Raw genomic sequence first — 21940 nt, forward strand, 5'->3', positions numbered from 1 at the left:
GTTAGGTTTTTTAAATGTATTAATGAGATAATGCATAGATAGTGCTGATTCCAGTGCCATAATAACCTTTCCATGAAAGTTAGTTTTCAAAACAAGAAGAAAAATTTCTGGCCAAATTTGTGAAAATCTGCATAGCATATTGTGCCCCCCCCGCCCCCCCCCCCACAAGAATCACAGTGACATTGGTAACCCAAGGTTCTTAGGAGTCCTGAATAATTAAATCTATTGAATCTGTAGAGTTATGCATTTTCTAAACTTTAATTAGACTATTAATATATGTTTATATTGGAAGTAATGTTTTGTGGAATATACTTGAAGATACTTTTAGGCTCTCAGCTGTTTTATTTCAAATAAATTAAGAAACTACAATAGGCATTAACTAAGTGACTCTTAATACCTGGGTGTATGTTAGATGCTGGGGATACAAAATCATGTGACACTATGATCATCAAGAAGCTTGCAGTAAATAAATATATTTTTAATAAAATATGTGCAATGATTAATGCATGTGATGCTCTGTTATAGAGGATTAAATGTAAGAAGTTGAAATTATACAGTAGACAAAATATTGTGTATGTTTAAGGTAATTATAGGATATTTTTGATCAGGAAAACAAATAGAAGGCAATGTTTGAATAGGGTTTGAAGGACAAACAGAAATTCATCAAGCAAAATGAATAGGAACTGGGATTGAGCATCCTAGGCCTAGTGATTATATGTGTAGAAAGACAAAGCAGTATCATGATGTATTTTGATACTGCTAATGGCTGGAAGATGGGAAAGGATCAGAATGATAGTGAATTAGACTCCCTGGCTGGTGATGGAGAGTCATTGAATGTGTTTAAGCTGGGGTGTAACATAATCATATTTGGCCTTATAAGGTCACTTCAGGTCTTTGTAAAAAGGATTATAATTTTTGTTGACAGGGGATAATTTAGTGTTTACTGTCCTTGATGTAGATTGGCAGGGTTTTAAAGTTTTATTTATACCTCTTTCTAAAGAGCATTGGGAAGATTAGTTGTGATACCAAGGCCTGTTTATTTCAGAGTACATGCTATATGTATTTACACACACACACACACACACACACACACACACGTATGCATCAACATGCTGTAGTGCTTATGATAACTTTAGAAAAGCTAAACAGATATAGGTATGAAAGATACCAACTTCTCTAAACCTCAATTTCAATCTGTTAAATAAAACTAATAGTACATTCCTTTAATGGTAATTATAGGAATTTACTAAGATAATCTCACTGGTTATCTTGCCTCCTACAACATGCTCAGTGCTTTATAAATAGTAATTTTTAGTGCAATTAGCTACATTAGTGCTTTCCCATAGAAATATAATACAAGCCACATGTTTTATTTTATTTTTTATGTATTTATTTTTCTTACTGTATTTTTTCCATTATCACTTAATCCCCTTACTTCCCCCTCCCCTCAGCAATCACCACACTGTTGTCCTTGTCCATGAATACTTTTTTCTATTTGCTCAATCCCTCTACCCCGACTAGCTGTCATCCTGCTCTCCATCTATGAGTCTGTCCCTATTTTCCTTGTTAGTTCAGTTGTTCATTGGATTCCGCATATGAGTGAAATCAAATGGCATTTGTCTTTCTCTGACTGGCTTTTATCACTTAGCATAATATTCTCCAGGTCCATCATTACTGTCACAAAGGGTAAAATTTTTTTCTTTTTTACAGCTGAGTAGTAGTCTATTGTGTAAATGTCCCATAGTTGTTTTATTTACTCATCTACTGATGGACTCTTGGGATGCTTCCAGATCTTGGTGATTGCAAATAATGCTGCAATGATAATAGGGGTGCTTATGTTCTTTCAAATTAGTTTTTTGGATTCCTTAAGATATATTCCTGGAAGTGGGATCGCTGGCTCAAAAGGCAGATCCATTTTTAATTTTTTTTTTTGCGGTATCTCCATACTGCTTTCCACAGTGGCTGCACCAGTCTGTATTCCCAGCCACAGTGCAAAAAGGTTCCCCTTTCTCCACAACCTTGCTTTTGCCCATTTTTTAATTGGGTTGTTTGTTTTGGTGTTGAGTTTTTTAAGTTCTTTATAAATTTTAGATACTAACCCCTTCTCAGATGTATTGGCAAATATGTTCTTCCATTCTGTGGATTGTCGTTTTGTTTTGTTGATGTTTTCCTTTGCTTTGCAAAACATTTTAGTTTGATGTAGTCTATTTGTTTATTTTTTTCTTTTTGTTTCCCTTGCCTCGAGCGATATATTCTATAAAATACTGCTACAAGCAATGTCTGAGATTTTGCTGCCTAAGTTTTCTTACATGATTTGTATGTTTTCAGATTTAAAATATAAGTCTTTGATCCATTTTGAATTTATTCATGTGTGGTGTAAGCAAGTGGTCTAGTTTCATTTTGCTGCATGTATTTGTCCAGTATTCCTAACACCATTTATTGAAAAAACTCTCTTTAGCCCATTATAAGTGCTTGCTTCCTCTGCTGAATATTAATTGATTATAAAGATGTGGGCTTATTTCTGGGCTTTCTAGTCTATTCCATTAATCTATGTGTCTGTTTTTATGCCAGCACCATGCTATTTTGATTACTATGGTCTTATACTGTATTTTGATATTAGGTAGAGTCATTCCTCCAACTTTGTTCTTCTTTCTAGGTATTGCTGTTGCTATGTGGGGCCTTTAGTGGTTCTATATACATTTTTGAAATATTTTATCTAGTTCTGTGAAATATGTCATTGGTATCTTGATAGAAATTGCATTGAATCTACAGATTGCTTTGGGTAGTGTGGACATTTTAATGATGTTAATTCTTTTTATCCATGAACATGGTTTGTACTTCCACTTATTTGTATCTTCTTCCATTTCTTTCTTCAGTGTCTTATAATTTTCCAAGTACAGGTCTTTTACATCCTTGGTTAGGTTTATTCCTAGGTATTTCATTCTTTTTGTAGCAATTGTAAATGTGATTGTTTTCTTAATTTCCTCTTCTGTTAGTTCGTTATTGGCATATAAAATGCAACTGATTTCTGTACAGTAGTCCCTCGCTATATCACGGTTCACTTATCGCAGTCTCACTGTATTGTGGGGTTTTAAAAAATATTATATTTAATTATTTATCACAGATTTTTTGCTATATCGCAGGATTTTGCAGTACTGTATACGTATGTTGTTAAAGTTATGTAGGTTTAAGAGTGTAGAATAAATGTAAGGTTCCTACTTCGTGGGGGAGTCTAGACTGTAATACCTGTGATAAGTGAGGGAATACTGTATTCATTTTGTATCCTGCCACTTTGCTGAATTCCTTTATCACTTCTAGTAGTTTCTTGGTGGAATCTTAGGGGATCTCTATGTACAGTAACATGTCAACTGCAAAAAAGAGACAGTTTTACTTCTTTCTCTCCAATTTGGATGCCTTTCATCTCTTGTCTGATTGCTATGGCTAGGACTTCCAGTACTATGTTGAATAAGAGAGGTGAAAGCAGACATCCCTGTCTTGTTTCTAATTTTAGGGGGAATGCTTGTAGTTTTTACTCATTGAATATGATGCTGGCAGTCGGTTTGTCATATATGGTCTTTATTATGTTTAGGTATATTCCATCTAATCCCACTTTGCTGAGAATTTTTATAGTAAATGGCTATTGGAATTTATTAAATGCTTTTTCTTCCTCTGTTGATATGATCATGTGGTTTTTATCCTTGTTTTTGTTTATGTGGTGAATCATTTTTTGATTTTCAAGTGTTGTACCAACCTTGCATTCCCAAAATAAATCCCATGATCACGTTGTATGACATTGTTGAGCATTGCTGCATTCGGTTTGCTAATATTTTGTTGAGGATTTTAGCATCTATGTTCATCAGGGATATTGGCCTAAACTTTTTTTCTTTCTAGTGTCTTTATCTGGTTTTGGAATTAGGATAATGCTGGTTGCATAAAATGAGTTTGGGAACCCTCCCTCCTGTTGAATTTTTTGAAATAGTTTGAGAAGGAGAGGTGTTAATTTTTCTCAGAATACTTGGTAAAATTCACCTGTGAAATCATTCCATCCAGGGCTTTTGTTTGTTGGGGGGTTTTTGAATACAGCTTTGTCTATTCAGATTTTCTGATTCTTTCTGATTTAGCTTTGGAAAATTGTATGTTTCTAGGAACTTATGCATTTCACCCAGGTTGTCCAGTTTGTTGGCATATTGTTGTTCATAATATTTTCTTACAGGACTTCTTTTTTTGGTGTCAATTGTTATTTCTCTTCTTTCATTTCTGATTTTATTTATTTGGATCCTCTATTTTTCATGAGGAATCTGGCTCCAGGTTTGTCAATCTTGTTTATTTTTTCAAAGAACCAGCTCTTGGATTCATTGATGTTTTGTATTGTTTTTTTTTAAACTATTTCATTTATTTCTGCTCTGATTTTTTTTTTAAGCCTTTAAAAAAATTTTTAATTTAAAAAAAATTTTCAATTACAGTTTACATTCAGTTATTTTGTATTAGTTCCAGGTGTACAGCATAGTGGTGAGACAGTCATATACTTTACTAAGTGGTCCCCCTGATATTTCAGGTACCCACCTGGCACTGTGCATAGTTATCACAATATTATTGACTATTCCCTGTGCAGTACTCTACATCCCTGGGACCATTTTGTGACTACTAATTTGTGGGTTCCAATCCCTTCACCTTTTTCACCCAGCCCCCCAACCGATTACAAGGCTTCTTTTCTACAAAGGACACCGCTAGCAGCTGGAGTGGCAGCGCCATAAAGGTGTCAAGGAATGGGAGGTAACTTCTGGCTTCAATTCCCCCAGGCCTGTTCTCACTAGTCAACTAGCAGATTCTTACTGCATGTCCTTTCTTTCTTTCTTTTTTTTTTAATGTGTTTTATTGATTATAATGTTACATTTGTCCCAATTTCCCTTCCCTCTTCTCCCCTCCACCCGGTGGCCCCTCTCCCTCCAGTTGTCCCCCCCTTTTAGACCATGTCCATTAGTTGTGCATATAGTTCTTCTCAACCTCTCTGTCTATTCCATTCCCTCCTACCATGCTCCTTAATTTCTATATCATCTCCCTCCCTCTCCCCCTTCCCCCTCCCTGCTGACCTCCCCCCAATATTTTCCCCATACCTATAGTTCTTTTTCCACTCTCGTTGCCTGTTTAGTTTGCCTTTGTTTCAATTCCCTAGCTTCTGTTGTTGTTTCTTGTGATGCAGTTTTCATTTTAGATTTCATAGTTTTGATCCTCCTTTTTCTAAACCAGTCCCTTTAACATCTCATATAACAGTGGTTTGGATCTAATGAACTCTTTCAGTTTTGTTTTGTCCTGGAAACACTTTCTCTGCCCTTCTATTCTGAATGACAATTTCGCTGGATAGAGTATTCGTGGTTGTAGGTTTTTGATTTTCATTACTTTGAATATTTCTTGCCAGTCCCTTCTTGCCTGCAGGGTCTCCCTTGAGAAGTCAGCTGATAGTCTAATTGGGACCTCTTTGTACATGATTCTTTTCTTCTCTCTTGCTGCTTTTAAGATTCTCTCTTTATGTTTAACTTTTGACATTTTGATTATAATGTGTGTTGGAGTGGTTCTCCCTGGGTCCAGTTTTTTTGGAACTCTCTGTGCTTCCTGGACCTGTAAGCCTATTTCCTTCCCCAAGATTAGGAAGTTCTGCTTTATTATATTTTCACTTAATCTTTCAATTTCTAGTTCATCTTCTTTGCCCTCTGGCAAACCAATGATTCTTATGTTGGGCCTTTTATAGCTGTCCCAGAGGTTTCTGATCCTCTCATCATTTTCCTTGCTTCCCGTTTTTTCTCTCTGCACTGGTTGACTGTTCCTTCTCTGCGTTCTGGTTTGTTGATTTGAACTCTGGATTTTATTTCCTCACCATCTGTCTTGTATGTGGTTTTGTTCCTTTCAGTGTGAGTGTTTTTCAATTCTTTCTCATCTATTTCCAGATCTTTTGTTAATTCTGTAAGCCACCTGATAACAATGGCCCTGAACTGAGCCTCTGACAGGTTTCTTATTTGTTCATCTGTCAGATTCTTCATCTGTTGCCTGGTGAGCTGCGCCACCGGGATTTCTATAGTTGTCTGCCTCATTTTGACAGATGGCGTTTTGTTTTCTTGGGCCGGCTATAGGGGGCGGTGCCTGTGTACTTGTCACGACCCAGCGACCGTGGCAATCCGCAACCTTTTTTGCCACGCTGTGGTGCTTTGTGGTCACAACCCTGCGACCGGCGGTGGTCCAGCAACCTTTGTCGCCGTGCTGTGGTGCTTGTGGTCACAACCCAGCAACCGGCGCCTTCCGCAACCTATTTCGCAGCGCTGTGGCGCTTTGTGTGGGGGTGGGGGTCCAAGATGGATTCACACAGTTTTTCCGCTAGGAGACCGGGATCCGTCCTCCCGCCCTCTCGGCCTCACTGTTCAAGGCGATGTGGTGGCTGCTTTCCCCAGCATTGGGGTTGCAAGCTGCCGGGGTTCAACTGCAGCCGGGATTGTTCTCCCTGCCTCTGTCCCTGGTGTGACCGCAAACAGCACCACCCACTTTCGCTCTTCCTACCTGCCCAAAGGGTGCCGCTGGTTTATAACTTCATACGTTGGGCTTCCGTGTAGTTTTATTTTCTGGAATTTCTAGTTATCTTTTGTTTTGAAGTAGTTGTATTCCTCTCTAGTTGTAGAGGGAGGCTGAGCGTGTCCGTCTAAGCCTCCATCTTGGCCGGAAGTCCCTCTGATCTTTATTATTTACTTTGTTCTACTCACTTTGGGCTTTGTTTGTTGTTCTTTTTCAAGTTCCTTTAAGTGTGAAGTTAGATTGTTTATTTGAACCTTTTCTTATATTTTTGTTTTTTGTTTTTTTTTCTGAGATAGGCCTGCAATGCTATGATTTTTCCCTCTTAGGATTGCTTTCCCAGTGTCCCACAGATTTTGGATTGTTATGTCCTCATTTTCATTTGTTTCAATGTACCTTTCGATTTCTTTCTTGATCTTGTTGACCCATTCATTGTTTAATTCCATGTTATTTAGCTTCCATGCCTTATGTTTTTCAGTGTTGTTCTTTTTTATTTTATTTTATTGATTATCTTGTTACAGTAGTCCCAGTTTTTCCCCTTTGCTCCCCTCTGCCCAGTGCCCCTCTTCCTCCAGCAATCCAATCCCACTTAGTTCATGTCCATGGGTCATGCATATAAGTTCTTTGGCTTCACCCTTTCCTATATTATTCTTAACTTTCCCCTATTTTGTACCATGCACCATTTCCCCATTTCTTCCCCTTCCCATTCCCAGCTGATAACCCTCCAAATGATCCCCATAACTGATCCTGTTCCTATTCTGATTTGCTTAGTTGGATTTTGTTTTAATTTTTAGATTCAGTTGTTGATAGTTGTGAGTTTGTTGTCATTTTAGTGTTCATAGTTTTGATCTTCTTTTTCTTAAGTAAGTCCATTTGAAATTTCAGATAATAATGGCTTTGTGATGATGAACTCTTTTAGCTTTACCTTGTCTGGGTAGCACTTCATCTGTCCTTCTATTCTAAATGATAGCTTTGCTGGATACAGTAATCTTGGTTGTAGGTCCTTGCTTTTCATCACATTGAATACTGCTTGCCAGTCCCTTCTTGCCTGCAAAGTGTCTTTTGAGAAATCAGCTGATAGTCTTATAAGCACCCCTTTGTAGGCCTCTCTGCTTCTCTCTTGCTGCTTTTAGGATTCTCTCTTTATCTTTCACCTTTGGCTTTTTAATCATGATATGTCTTGATGTGGTCCCCTCTGGGTTCAGCTCACCCAGGACTCTCTGTGCTTCCTTGACTTGTATGTCTATTTCCTTTGCAAAATTTGGGAACTTTTCCCCTGTTATTTTTCAACATATGTTTTCAATTTCTTGCTCTTCCTTTTCTCCTTCTGGCACCCCTATGATTTGGATTTTGGCATGTTTAAAGTTGTCCCAGAGGTTCCCAACCCTCTCCTTATTTTTTTCAATTCTTGTTTCCTCATTCTGTATTGGTTAACTATTTTTCTTCCTTATGTTTTAAATCATTTATTTGAACCCTGGTTTTCTTCCCTTCATCATTGGTTTTGTGTGGATTTTCCTTTGTTTCACTTAGCATAGCCTTCACTTCTTCTCTTATGTGTTTGCTGTACTCAAGCATATCTGTCAAGCCTGTGAGCATCTTTATCACCAATGTTTGGAATACTGCATCTGTTAGGTTGGCTATCTCCTCATCATTTAGTTCTCCCACTGAAACCTTGATCCGTTCCCTCTTTGGGACCATACTTCTCTGTCTCCTCATTTTGACATGCTCCTGTGTTTATTTGCCCCTGTGCCTTAGGTAGAGCTGTCGCTCCTGTTACATTGCAAGGTGCGGAGCCTTAGGTATTCATCAGTACAGGGCGACCTGCTTCACCACGTTGTGGCGCTGTATGTCGGGGAGGGGTCTGAGAGGGAACAGTGCTGCTTACCCAGCATTTGCCCCTTTTCCAGGCACTTCTCCCACTTTCGCATGGGACTGGTGCCTCTCTAGCTGTTGCCCTGGCTGTCGTTCCCAGAGTGGATGGGTCTGCAGATGTTCTAGGACCATGGGGGCCCTTTAAACAAGTGGACTCTGCTATTGTTATACCGGTCAGCAATATAGTCTAAGGCTGTAATCAGCAGCCTGGCTTAAGAACCACAGGGTGGGGCAGAGTAAGTTCTGTAGGTGGAGCTATTGCTTCCCCTCAGGCTAATGCCACTTGGAGGGGAGTGCTCTGCCTGAGAAAGATGGCTTCTGCAGCATGGGGAATGATGCAGCATAGGGATTTGTATTTTTTTCCCATTTTATTGTTCATAGTTTTGATCTTCTTTTTCTTAAGTCCCTTTAACACTTCATATAATAATGGCTTGGTGATGAAGAACTCCTTTAGTATTTTGCCTGAGAAGCTCTTTATCTTCCCTTCCATTCTAAATGATATTTTTGTGGGTAAAGCAATCTTGACTATAGGTCCCTCCTTTTCATGATTTTGAATATTTCTTGCCAGTCCCTTCTGGCCAGCAAAATTTCTTTAGAGAAATCAGCTAACAGTCTTATGAGATTGCCCCTGTTAGAACTAAGTTATTTTCCCTGTTGCTCTTAAGATTCTTTCTTTAGGAAAATTTCAGACATCCCACGTAACAATATCTTCACGGGTACATCTCCTAAGGCAAGAGAAATAAAGGAAAAAATAAACAAATGGGACTACATCAAAATAAAGAGTTTCTGCTCAGCAAAAGAAAACATCAGCAAGATGAAAAGGAAACCAACCATATGGGAAAACATATTTGCCAATGATACCTCAGACAAGGGACTGATCTCCAAAATATATAAAGTACTTATAAGACTCAACATCAAGAAAACAGCCAACCCAATTAAAAAATGGGCAAAGGACCTGAACAAACACTTCTTCGAAGAGGACATGCAGAAGGTCCATAGACACATGAAAAAATGCTCAACATCACTAGCCATCAAAGGGATGCAAATAAAAACCACAATGAGATACCACTTTACACCAGTCAGAATGGCCATCATCAACAAATCAACAAACAACAAGTGCTGGCGAGGATGTGGAGAAACAGGAACCCTACTGCACTGTTGGTGGGAATGCAGACTGGTGCAGCCACTATGAAAAACAGTTTGGCATTTCCTCAAAAAACTAAAAATGGAACTGCCTTTTCAACCAGAGATTCCACTGCTAGGATTATACCCGAAAAGTCCTAAAACCCTAATTCAAAAGAACTTATGCACCCCTATGTTCATTGCAGCACTGTTTACAATAGCTAAGTGCTGGAAACAGCCTAAGTGCCCATCTGTAGGTGAGTGGATTAAAAAACTGTGATACATTCACACAATGGAATATTATGCAGCAGAGAGAAAGAAGGAACTACTGCCATTTGCGACAACATGGATGGAACTAGAGAGAATTATGCGTAGTGAAATAAGCCAGGCAAAGAAAGAAAAATACCATATGATATCACCTAATACAGGAGACTAAAGAACAACATAAACAAATGAACTAAATAAAACACGGAGCAGAATAACAGTCAATAGAGAGGAGGGGAGAGGGAGAGAAGGGAGATAAGTAAGGGAAGGGTTTAGTCAAGGAATGTGTATAAATGACTCATGGACTTGGACAATGGGGAGGGATATGATTGTGGGAGTAGGCGTGGGCTGGGTCGGGGGGAGCACTGGGGATAAAAATGGGACAACTGTAATTGAAAAACCAAAAGAAAAAAAAAAAGATTCTTTCTTTATCTTTGACCATCAGCATTTTAATTATGATGTATCTTGGAGTGGGCATCTTTACATCCATCTTGTTCGGGACTCTCTGTGCTTCCTGGACTTGCATGTCTACTTCCTTCACCAAATTATGGGAGCTTTCTTTCATTATTTTTGCAAATAGGTTTCCAATTTTTTGCCTTTTCTCTTCTCCTTCTGGCACCCCTATGATGCATATATTGGACTTCTTAAACTTGTCCTCATTTTTTGGATTCTTTTTTCTTCTTGTTTTTCTGATAGGTTGTTTTTTGCTTTCTTGTGTTCTAAGTCATTGATTTGATTCTAGGTTTCATCCACTCTACTGCTTTTAATTTCTTCTGGAGTTTTCTTCATTTCATATACTGTATGCTTCATTTCCAGCTGGTTCTTGTTAATTGATTCTATGTGCTTTTTCATGCTGATGTAGTTCCCACTCAGTTCCTTGTAACTCCCATAAAGTTCCTTTGAGTTCCTTGTGCATCACTGACCTTTATTTTGAACTCCATGTCTGATAAACTGCTTGCCTCAATTTCATCTAGCTCTTTTTCTGGGGATTCCACCTTTTCTTTTGTTTGGGGGTTGTTTCCTTGTCTCCCATTTTAGGTTACTCTTTTTGTTTGTTTCTTCATGTTAGATTGACCTGCTTTGACTCCCTGTCTTTGTATGGTGGCCTTCTATGGTAGGAGTCCTGTGGGACTCAGTGGTGCTGTCTCTTTGATCTCCTGAGCTGGATACTCAGATATCTGAACAACAAATGAGCAAAGATTAATAAAGGTAGAAAAGGGATAAAAATATTATAAGAAAGAAAAAAATAGAAGATAAGGAAAGAAAAATGATTTAGGGATGGTAGAGTGAGGAGAGATAATAAGTACAGGAATTAGAAACAAGGCAAAGAAAGGGAGAAAATAAGATATAAAATTAAATAGAAAAAGGAAGGAAGAAGGCAAAATAGAGTAACAAAAGGGAAGAGTATAATAGGTTTGAAATGAAAGAATAGTGAAACAATAGGTACAGAATTGAAGAAAAACCACAGCAGCAATATCAATGACAAATGAGCACATAATAAGGGTGGAAAGAGAATGAGAATGTTATAAGAAAGAGAAAACAGTGTGTGGTGTCTATAGGAAAGAAAAGTGATTTTGAGGGGATAGAGGGAGGTGAAGTAATAGAGTAAGGAATAGAGACCATGCTATGAAAGGGAAAAAAGTAAAATTCTAAACAAAAATAAAAAAGGCCAGGAGGAAGGCAAAATGGAGTAGGATGGGAAGAGTAAACTATGATATTTGAAAATAAAAAAATTGTGAACAAATAGGAGTAAACTGAAGAAAAACATCAACAACTGCAATATCAATAACGAGTGAAGATTAATAAATGTGAAAAGAAAATAAGGACATTATAAGAAAGGAAAAATGTATGTGAGATGACTAAAGGAAAGAAAAATGATTTTGAGATGCTAGAGGGAGGAGAAATAGAATAAGGAATAGAAATAAGGCATAGAAAGGGAGAAAATAAGATTTAAAATGAGAATAGGAAAGGGAAGGAAGAATGAAAAATGTAGTAAGGCAAGAGAAGAGTAAAATATATTTGAAATAAAAATAAAATTTAAAACGTTAATAGGAATAAAATGGAAGAAACAGAAAAATGTTAAAAAGCTATGCAAGAGAAAAAAATAACGCAAATACTGCCAAAGAATGAGGTGAAATTCGTCTCAGCAGAGTTTGCTGTTTGCCTGTTGTCTTCTTCTGGATCCGACTTTGGTAATGTCACATCGTTACCCCATCAGCTCTAGGCAGGCTGAGGCTACAAGCGGTCCTGTCTCCTTAAGGCTTGGCTTTGTCCTGGCTGGTCGGCGCTACTGTGCCCTGTTGGCTTTTTATCAGCACAAGGCCCCGGGGTGGGCCACCTAACATCTAGCAGCACTGTACCTCCACCTGCCTGTAGAGGGGGCTACTGGTGCGATTGGGAGGGTGGGATTCCTGGATCTCTCTGGTGGTGCTGTTCAGTCTTCAGGATAGGTTGTATGTGTGTTCCCCTGTCCCTGCGCCACACATCTTGGTCTAACCCAGATTATTTCCTATAGTGTTTCGTTTCTGATGAATTAGTTCTCTGTTTCATGAGAGGGGACTGTCTGTGTGAGATGGTCGGCTCTTTCCTGCTTGGTGCTGATGGCAGTTCTTTGTAAGAGCTAAGGCTGGACGGGGCCCTGAATTCCCCTTGCTGTGCTGATTTCTGCATTCTCAGCCCAGCTGGTTTCAGTGAAATAGGGTTTGAGGAACCAGTGCATCTTGTTGCAGTTGAAAAAGTTCAGAAAGACCTCCCTTTGGTTTCTCCCTTTCCTTCTGTTAGGATATTCACCCAGCGGAAGGTTTTAGAGCCTGACCTGACTGTTCTACAGAGCTTCTCCATTGGCTGTGGTGCTTGCAATCCTGCAGGAAGGGGTGCTGGGTACTCTCTTCCCTTCCCAGAGGCTTTTACTCTGCGAGGGGGGAGCGGGCTTTGACTGGGTGCAAAGAATCTCAGGCACTAAACTATTGCCTGTCTATCTCCTAGCCTACTGCTCTTGAAGGAAATATAATCCCAAAATCTCTGTTATGCGTAGCCCCCGGCTTGCTAGCTGCACCTTGCAGGCGCCCAGCAATTCCTTTTAAGCTGTTCTGCTTTCTGAACTCCCTGCCCAGCTGGATTCAGTGAGAATGAACTGCACTTTCAATCTGGTCTCTTTACTGGAAGAGCAGCTGTGCACATGGTCCCTGCCCAGCCACAATTCAGTTCTCCTTTTAAAACATCTCTATGTGGCACTCTTTGAGTGTCACTGTCCAGTTTTTCATGCATGCCACCTCCCCCAAAAGCAAAATGTCTCTCTTGGTCATGGCCTGTTGCAGTCTTCTAATGCCTCCAACCAATTTAGGTGTTGCCCCTGATAGTCTCTGGTTTGGTGCTGCAGCCATGGACATGCTGCTCTATGTGTTTGTGTAGACTGGCCAGATCCTGTATATCCTCCCAAGTCACTCCCGATTAGGATTAGGGTTGGGGGGAGTCTTTGTACAGGACTAAGGCCCCCTACTCCAGTAGGGGAGGGAGATATAACACTGGTTTCTGCCTGGTCTCTCCACTGCAGCAGATGCCATGCACAGGGTATTTCTGCTTCAACTTATCAAATCTCCTTACTGACTATGTGAAGCTAATACTGTACTCCTTGGGTCAAAGCTTCCTGTCAGCTAAGATTCCGTTGATAGTTCAGTTTACTTGGAATATTAGCTGAAAATTTGAGTTTGGGGCAAGAGCAAGTGGACTCAGCTTTCACCTACTCAACCACCATCTTCCGATCTTCCTCAGTATTTCATTACTGTTGCTATGGAATATTATCCTATTGTATAACTATTCCACAATTTATCCTTTCATCAGTTTATAGACATTTGAGTTCTCTGTCTTTTAAAGTAGTTGAGAGTATAAGAGAGAGCAGTGTATATTTAGTTTGTTATATTAAGTTTCTTATTTACCATTCTTGTTCTTCACTTTGTTCCCATTGATTCATTTTAGCATCTAGTAGTGTCATTTGTTTACTTCAATACATCTTGTATCCCACCCACCTCGTTTCTGCTGCTGTTGTCACATACATTACATATTCATATGTTATAGGTCCAATAGTACAATTATATATACTATGTTCAGTTGCCTTTTACTTCAATGAGGAGGAGAAAGAAGAAGAAATATTCAATGACACCATCTTTTATAGTAACATAATTACCTTTGCCAGTGCATTTTTTTTTTTTTAATGTGGATGTGATTACTATGTTGGGTCACTTGTTTTCAGCTTGCGAAATTTATTATTTTTTTTAATAAGTTGAATCTACTCTCAACAAATTCTGTGTTGTTTAGGAATGCTTTTCTTTCAATATCCCCTTTGAGATATAGTTTTGGCAGATATATTTTGGGTTGATTTTTTTTTTTCTTTCAGTACTTTGAATATGTAATCCTACTGCCTTCTGATTGTCATTGTTTCTTATGAGAAGTTTGCTGCTGATTCCCTTGTATTTGATGGGACATTTTTCTTTGGCTGCTTTCAAGATTCTCTTTGTCTTTCATCATTATTACTATGATATATTTGGGTGTGGACCTCTTTACATTCATCCTGTCTGGAATTTTGTGTTTCTTGGATGTGTAGAATAATGTTTTTAATCAGATTTGGGAACATTTCCGCCATTCTTTCTTTAAGTGTTATTTCTGTTTTCCCTCCCTTCCCTGCCTCCTCCTCTGTTATTTTTTGGTTTCCCACATTTCTGTGAGCCTCTTCATATTTTTTTATTCTTTTTCTCTTTATTCTTCAAACGAATTTCTTGGTATCTATCTTTAAGTTTAGTGCTTTGATTCTTTCTTCTTCCAGCTCAGATCTACTGTTGAGCTCCTCTAATGAATCTTTCATTTTAGTTATTGTACCTTTCAATTCAAGTTACCATTTGGTTCTTTTAAAATAATTTATGCCTCTTTATTGATACCCTCTGTTGGATGGAACTTTGTCAGCATATAGTTCTTTCTGCTTTAAGCCTGATTTCATTTAGTTCTTTGAACATATTTATAAAAGCTGCTTTGAAGTATTTGGTAATTCTGACACCTAGGCTCTTTAAATGCAGTTTCTATTTTCTGCATTTTCCTAATGTAGTGGTTATGCTTTCATATTTATTTTTGAGTATTGGCATTTTCGATAACATTTTGGTAGTTCTAGATAATGATTCTCCTTTATCCTGGGTCTTGCTGTTATTGTTTTCTTGTTTATTTGTTTAGTGGTTTAGCTGTACTAGTTCAGTGAAGTCTATTTCTCCCCTAGTGTATAGCCTCTGTTATTGCTCCTCCGTATAACTTTGGACATATGTACAGTCACTCTGAAGTGATAGTGGTTTTAGTTGGGCTCTCTTTGACTAATTTTTTTCCATGATCTTTATTGTTAAAGTGAACTGCCTCTGTTGATATAGCACTTAGCTGTTACTTTTCACTCATTGCTCACCAATTGCTTTTTTTTTTTTTGAACATGCCTTGTGTAATAAATTGCTCCATAGTCTGATCCATTTAAATTTGTCTTCCTTTGAAGGAGTAGTCTTTGAGTCCAGTCTTGAGGCTTATTCTGACCTCAAGAGAGCTCTTCTTAGCTTTTTTCCCCCTGGTTCTCTCCTGGATGGTTTAGGATTTAGCTTGTTCTCATATAGCTGCCAACCTCCTATTACTTGCTTACCACCAAAATCTCCATTGTTTTAAATAGTGCTTTTGGCCTTGATTGTCCCTACACTCTGTTCCAGATGAAGTCAATTCCCTTCAGGAGAGGCCTACCTCTCCCTTGGGCAATACTTCTGTGCCACTCAGAGTGGGGACAGTGTCCTCTTTTTTGGAGTGACATGTCTGCTTTAAGACTGAGGTTTTGAGAAGAGGCTGTGGCCCTTTTCTTTTCAGATTGCCTTTATTCGTTGGAACCTCTGTCTTATCAGCTAACTGGGGCAAGAGAAATCAAGGTCCCATTATTCTTGATCTCCTCTTCCTGGAGTTTTTGCCTTATGAGCGAGGAAGAAGGGAGCCCCAGACCTCTCAGCTATTCCTGCCTGGAATAGACCTTCTGCAACACAGAGCTGGGGATTATGAAAAATGCTGGTATACTGCCCTTCCTAAAGAGATAGTCCTAGACTGTGAGCTGAGGTGAGAGGGAGCCTTGTGTCTTGGCTGCACCTGTCCAGGCTAGAACTTTGTAAATGCTGGGCTCGAGAGGAGGAGGAAGTGAGTTTTTCCTGAATTCCACAGACTGTCATTGTTCTTACTAAGATTTAATAGCTCTTTTTGAAGAAATGTTCCCTTTTTTGGTTTTTATTACCTTAGGAAAATTTCCAAACTTTAAATGTTTTTTAAAAACATAATTTTCACCAGTTATAGTTATTACACTGGAAACAATTCTTTAGACATCCTTACTTTGCCATTTTGGAAGTCATTGTTCTAAAAAAGTATGTTTTGGGGTACTTTTCCATATTTGTCATTTTAGTGATATTCTTGGTGAAACAGGCATTTATGACCTGATCTGGGATTCAAAAAGATCAAGATTCAAGTACAAATGCACATATCAAGTTAAGTTCTTTTGTAATTAGATATTATAATAATGTGTGTGAAATGTCATAAATTGGAAAAACCAACTTTTAACTTTTATAATGCTATACTTTTTGTTTTTAAAACATCTTTCTTAAAGTAAGAGTAACAAAGCATGATAAAATTGACTTCTAAATTATGAAAAAGTTACAAAGTAACTTTTTAAAAAGCCATAATGTTAATATAATTATTCTTTTCCTTTCAGGACATGTGAACTTATATATTTGACACAACCAAGCAGTTTGTAAGTAGCTCAGAGCATGTTATTTTTCACTTTTTGTTTTTTTAAAAGATTTTTCTGTAGTGATTCCAAACATGTTGAGAGGGAGAACTAATAAGGTGGAAGTTGATTCAGTGCAATGTATAATCAAGTCTGAGAAAAATGCAAATCATTGACTAAATCTTTATTGAATGTCTATTACAGGCTTTTTATCTATTACCTAAGACTCAGAGCACAATTTTTGCGTAAGAATAAATTTGAAAATCTATATTAAGATCTCTAGTAGTACAAGATTTTCTGTAGTTTTGAAGGTTATTGATATAAAGGGAAGTTGTATATTTAATACTTAACTATTATTAATTTCACTTGTTAATTCCAAAGTGAATGACTATGGAAAAATTAATAAAGCATAATGTTAAATTGGTACAGTAGAATAACCCAAATCTTTATATTTCTGCTAACAATGTTGATTTTAATTATTGGGTTGGACAAAAAGTTTGTTTTTTTCCATAAGGTGGCTCCAGTAGCACTTAGTTGTCTTTAACCTCATTCAAAACAATTTCATTAGGTTGTATTGTGAGAGCTGTCATATCAGTGTTCATTTAAAAAAAACATCAAAATTGGTGAATTTTTGTGTAGCCATTTTAATATTGCAGGTGGAAGAAAATATGCAACATTTTTGGCATATTATGCTTTTTTAATTTTTTAAAGTATATTTTATTGATTATGTTGTTACAGTAGTTCCAGTTTTTTTCCCCTGTGCTCCCCTCTGCCCAGTACACCACTTCCCTCCAGCAATTCCACCCCCACTTAGTTCATGTCCATGGGTCATGCATATAAGTTCTTTGGCTTCACCCTTTTCTATTTTATTCTTAACTTCCCCCTGTCTATTTTGTACCAATCAATTATGCTTCTTAATCCCTGCACCATTTCCCCATTTCTCCCTGTCCTCGCTCCCAGCTGATAACTCTCCAGATGATCCCCATACCTATGTTTCTGTTCCTTTTCTGGTTTGCATAGTTGGATTTTGTTCTTATTTTTGAGATTCAGTTGTTGATAGTTGTGAGTTTGTTGTCATTTAGTGTTCATAGTTTTGATCTTCTTTTTCTTAAGTAAGTCCCTTTGACATTTTATATAATAATGGCTTGGTGATGATGAACTCCTTTAACTTTCCCTTGTCTGGGAAGCACTTCATATGCCCTTCCATTCCAAATGATAGCCTTGCTGGATAGAGTAATCCTAGTTGCGGGTTGCCTTTCATCACATTGAATACTGCCAGCCACTCCCTTCCTGCCTGCAAAGTGTCCTCTGAGAAATCAGCTGACAGTCGTATAGGCAACCACCTGTAGGCAACTCTCCACCTCTCTCTTGCTGCCCCCAGGACTCTGTCTTTATCTTCCACCTTTGGCATCTCAGTCATGATGTATCCTGGTGTGGTCCCCTTTGGGTCCAGCTCATCCGGGACCCTCTCTGCTTCCTGGATCTGTATGTCCATCTCCTTTGCAAAATTTGGGAAGTTTTCTTCATTTTTTTCAATTCTTGCGCCCTCATTCTGCACTGGTTGACTGTTTTTTTCTTCCTTATGTTCCAAATCATTGATTTGAACCCTGGTTTCCTTTACTTCACCATTGGTTTTGTGTGGATTTTCCTTAGTTTCGCTTAGCATAGCCTTCACTTCTTCTCTTATGCATTTGCCGTACTCAAGCATATCTGTCTATCCTGTGAACATCTTTATCACCATTTTTTTGAATTCTGCCTCTTAGGTTGTCTTATCTCCTCATCTGTCAGGTTGGCTGTCTCTTCGTTACTTAGTTCTCCCACTGGAACCTTGATCCGTTCCCCATTTTGGGCCATAATTCTGTCTCCTCATTCTGACAGGCTCCTGTGTGTGTTTGCCTCCACGTCCCAGGTAGAGCTGTCGCTCCTGTTACATTGTAAGGGGCGGAGCCTTAGGGATTCCTTAGTACAGGGTGACCTGTTTCACCATGTTGTGGCACTGTATGTGGGGGAGGGGTCAGAGAGGGAACAATGCTGCCTGCCCAGCACTCGCCCCTTTTCTAGGCACTTCTCCCATTTCTGTATGGGACCGGCACCTCTCTAGCTGTTGCCCTGGCCGTCGTTCCCAGAGTGGGTGGGTCCATGGATGCTCCAGGACCGTGGGGACCCTTTAAACAAGTGGACTCTGCTGAGAGACAGGCAGTTTCTGCCTCCACACCAACCCCTACTGGTCTGCACAGTCAGAAGCAATGAGGCTTGATTTTCCGAAGTGCTGGGACTGTGAGCTGCGAGGTCTGGTGAGGAGCTGGGAACGCTTCCTAGGTGTCCTTCCCAACTTTTTAAAACATGTGACCGAGCTTTCTGCCAGACTGCCACTGCTGCCGCCACCACCACACTGAGTCCTCTTCGTCCCAGCTCTGCCCCTCCTACCTGTCTGAATTAGTATTTCTTCTTTATATCTTTGTTTGCTGGACTTCAATGCAGTTTTATTTTCTGGAACTTCTGGTTGTTTCTAATTTTGAGGTAGTTGTATTCCTTCTTAGTTGTGGAGGGAGATGCAGCATGTCTGTCTATGCCTCCATCTTCCATATTATGCTTTATTATTTCAAGAAAGGTAAAGATGCAACTGGAATGCAGAAAAGGGTTTGTATAGTGTATGGAGAAGGTGCTGTGACTGATCAAACGTGTCAAAAGTGGTGTCCAAAGTTTCGTGCTGGAGATTTCTCACTGGACGATGCTCTCTGGTTGGGTAGACCAGTTGAAATTGATAGCGATCAAATGAAGACATTAATTGAGAATGATCAACATTATACCACATGGGAGATAGCTGACATACTTAAAATATCCAAATAATTAAAGTTATTGGTGAAAATGAAACATGTGTTTTATTTTATGCAGAAAAATGTGATGTACTTTTTGATTTACCCAATACAAAACAAAGAGCAGAAAAGTATTAAGTAACTGGAAACCAAGTACAGTTTAGTATACTACTTCCTGTTCATATTTATAGATTAGAATTGACATATTTAATTGTTTAAATGAACTGTTTACTACCATGGGAAAAATATAAATACCTTGATATGAACACTGACTGAGACAAACCAGAAAGTTTATGTGTAAATTGTGCATTTAAAATGGACTGTATACTATTATTTAATTAACTCAGGTCTGTAATTTTAAAAAGGGGGAAAAAATAAGGTATAGTTGAAAAGCTGTTGTAAACTTTGTTTTCTTCTTTTTATTTGTCTACTAGGATTTCTACAGAAATCAATTCTGTGTTGGTGCTAAAAGTTTCTTGGATCACATTTCTACTAGCTAAAGGTAAAGTCATTATGTTTGTTATATGCTAAAATATCAGGTGTAGTAATTGACAATTCTTTTGGACTGAGCTCAAAGTTTTATTCAATTTAATGTTTCCTCCCTGCCCCTTGCCCCCAAATCAATCCCAGTTTTTGGTTGATGCAGTGCCTTAGGAGGCTAACACAGAAGGGTAAAGTAAGTCTCCATAAAACCCAGAGAAGAGATGGTAAAACTCTTCTTTGGATCCTGTCTGGAGTCACAGCTGAAAAAAAAAAAGAAAAAAGAAAAAAAAAAAATCACAGTTTTTGTGTGGATTGTTAACTATTAGTAAATTCTTATAATTCTGGTACTGGAAGTAACATTGGAAGTAATCTTATTTCATTTCTGTTTCTAACATCCATTCCTTCCGTCCTTCTCTTTTTAAAATAATAATATTACTAATTTTATAGAAATGATATATACTTATTAAAAGTAATTTAATACAGCAAAATGCAAAAAAGCAGAAAAATTAACCCATCTTAAACTCACCCAGAAATAATCATTAAAATTATATACAACATACAGATTTAATGCAATCCCCATCAAAATCCCAATGACATTTTTTAAAGAAATAGAACAAAAAAAAATTAGATTGGTATGGAACCACAGAACACCTTGAATAACCAAAGCAATCCTGAGAAAAAAAGAATGAAACTGGAGGTTTCACACTGACTGACCTTAAATTATACTACAGAACAATGAAAATCAAAACAGTATGGTATTGAGAAACAAGATGGCAGAGGAGTAAGTGGAAGCTACACTAACTTCCTCCCAGAACTAGTCTGGATTTACAACGTAATTTTGGAGAAATCATCTGGAATAACCAACCGAACACCAGCTGGAGAGAAGTCTTATAACCACGGAGAGACAGAAAAGGCCGCTACATCACAACGTGACCGGTAGGGAGTGCGGAGACGCCGAAGGGGCTGGCTGGCGTCACACGGGTAGCAGCTGAAGGGACTGAGAAACAGCTCAGGAGCCGGGGATTCCCCCTGAGAAGGGCAGGGTCTAAACCCCCAGCTGAGCTTCCCAGCCTACAGCAACAGAGTGGAAAGTAAAATAGTATCCAGCTTAGAAAAGCCAAAAGCCACAGGGTTTCTTGCTAGCCAGAGAGAAACAGCTGGAGAAAAAGAGCTCTTAAGCAGATCACATATGAAAATATTCTGCCCCCACTTACCCTGGGCACAAGGAGAGGGAAGACAGAGAGGACAGGAAATGCTTGGGGAGAGTTTGCCGTGGTGGCTTTGAGGGGAGAGCTGGGGAAACGGCCGGCTGGGTCCCAGTGCTGACTCATCCCCAGTGCTGCAGGCAGACCATTCCCGGCCAAGTGGCGTCAGCCTGAGGGGAAGCAAAAGCCCTGCCTACAGGAATTAAGCTGCCACACCCACGGTCCTTAAGCCTAACGGCTAATCACAGATTGAATAGATTAACAACTAAAGGAGTCAGACAAAGGCAGTAGATCCCTGGAAGTCTCCAACAGGCTGCCTAGGGCCTGACTGGTACAGGATCTGACGCCACCAGGGGCAGATCCAGGAAGTGCAGATCATTCTAAGAAGCACAAACAATAGGAGTCACAAAAATGGGGAGACAGAGAAACAACCCCCCATCGAAAGGAAAGGTAGAGTTCCCAGAAAGAGTGCTAAATGAAATAGAGGGGAGCAAACTATCAGATATGGAATTGAAAGCATGGATTATGGAGAAGCTCAATGAGCTCAGCGGAAATTGCAAAGAACTCCAGAAAAACTACGGTGAACTCCAGAAGAACTATAAGGAACTTACTGAGAATTATACCAGCATCAAAAAGGACATGGAAGCTATCAATAAGAGCCAGGAGGAAATGAAGAATACGATCTCTGAATTGAAGAACACAGTAGAAGGAATTAAAAACAGGCTAGAGGAAGCAGAAGATCGGATCAGCGAGCTGGAGGACAATGTGGACAAAAACTCACAGACAGTGCAACGAAACGAAAAAAGACTCAACAAGACTGAAGAGGCTCTAAGACAGCTGCAGGACAA

General features: G+C 38.8%; 1 protein-coding gene and 1 non-coding gene across 2 annotated transcripts in view; both read left to right on the forward strand.

Annotated features, from left to right (window-relative positions):
- The window catches only part of RB1 (RB transcriptional corepressor 1), a 239554-nt gene that overhangs the window by 57220 nt on the left and 160394 nt on the right, over positions 1-21940 (forward strand). Inside the window, exons 5-6 of the mRNA XM_090258651.1 lie at positions 16574-16612; positions 19839-19906. Coding sequence (XP_090114777.1) covers positions 16574-16612; positions 19839-19906 — 107 coding nt within the window. The remainder of the gene's footprint in view (positions 1-16573; positions 16613-19838; positions 19907-21940) is intronic.
- On the forward strand, positions 20028-20149 carry LOC149996162 (small nucleolar RNA SNORA26). Its single transcript, XR_016507550.1, has one exon. It is a non-coding gene; the product is annotated as a small nucleolar RNA SNORA26 (small nucleolar RNA).

Source organism: Furipterus horrens, unplaced genomic scaffold, assembly GCF_987537825.1.
Source record: "Furipterus horrens unplaced genomic scaffold, mFurHor1.1.pri manual_scaffold_12, whole genome shotgun sequence".
In the NCBI taxonomy this organism is placed as follows: domain Eukaryota; kingdom Metazoa; phylum Chordata; class Mammalia; order Chiroptera; family Furipteridae; genus Furipterus; species Furipterus horrens.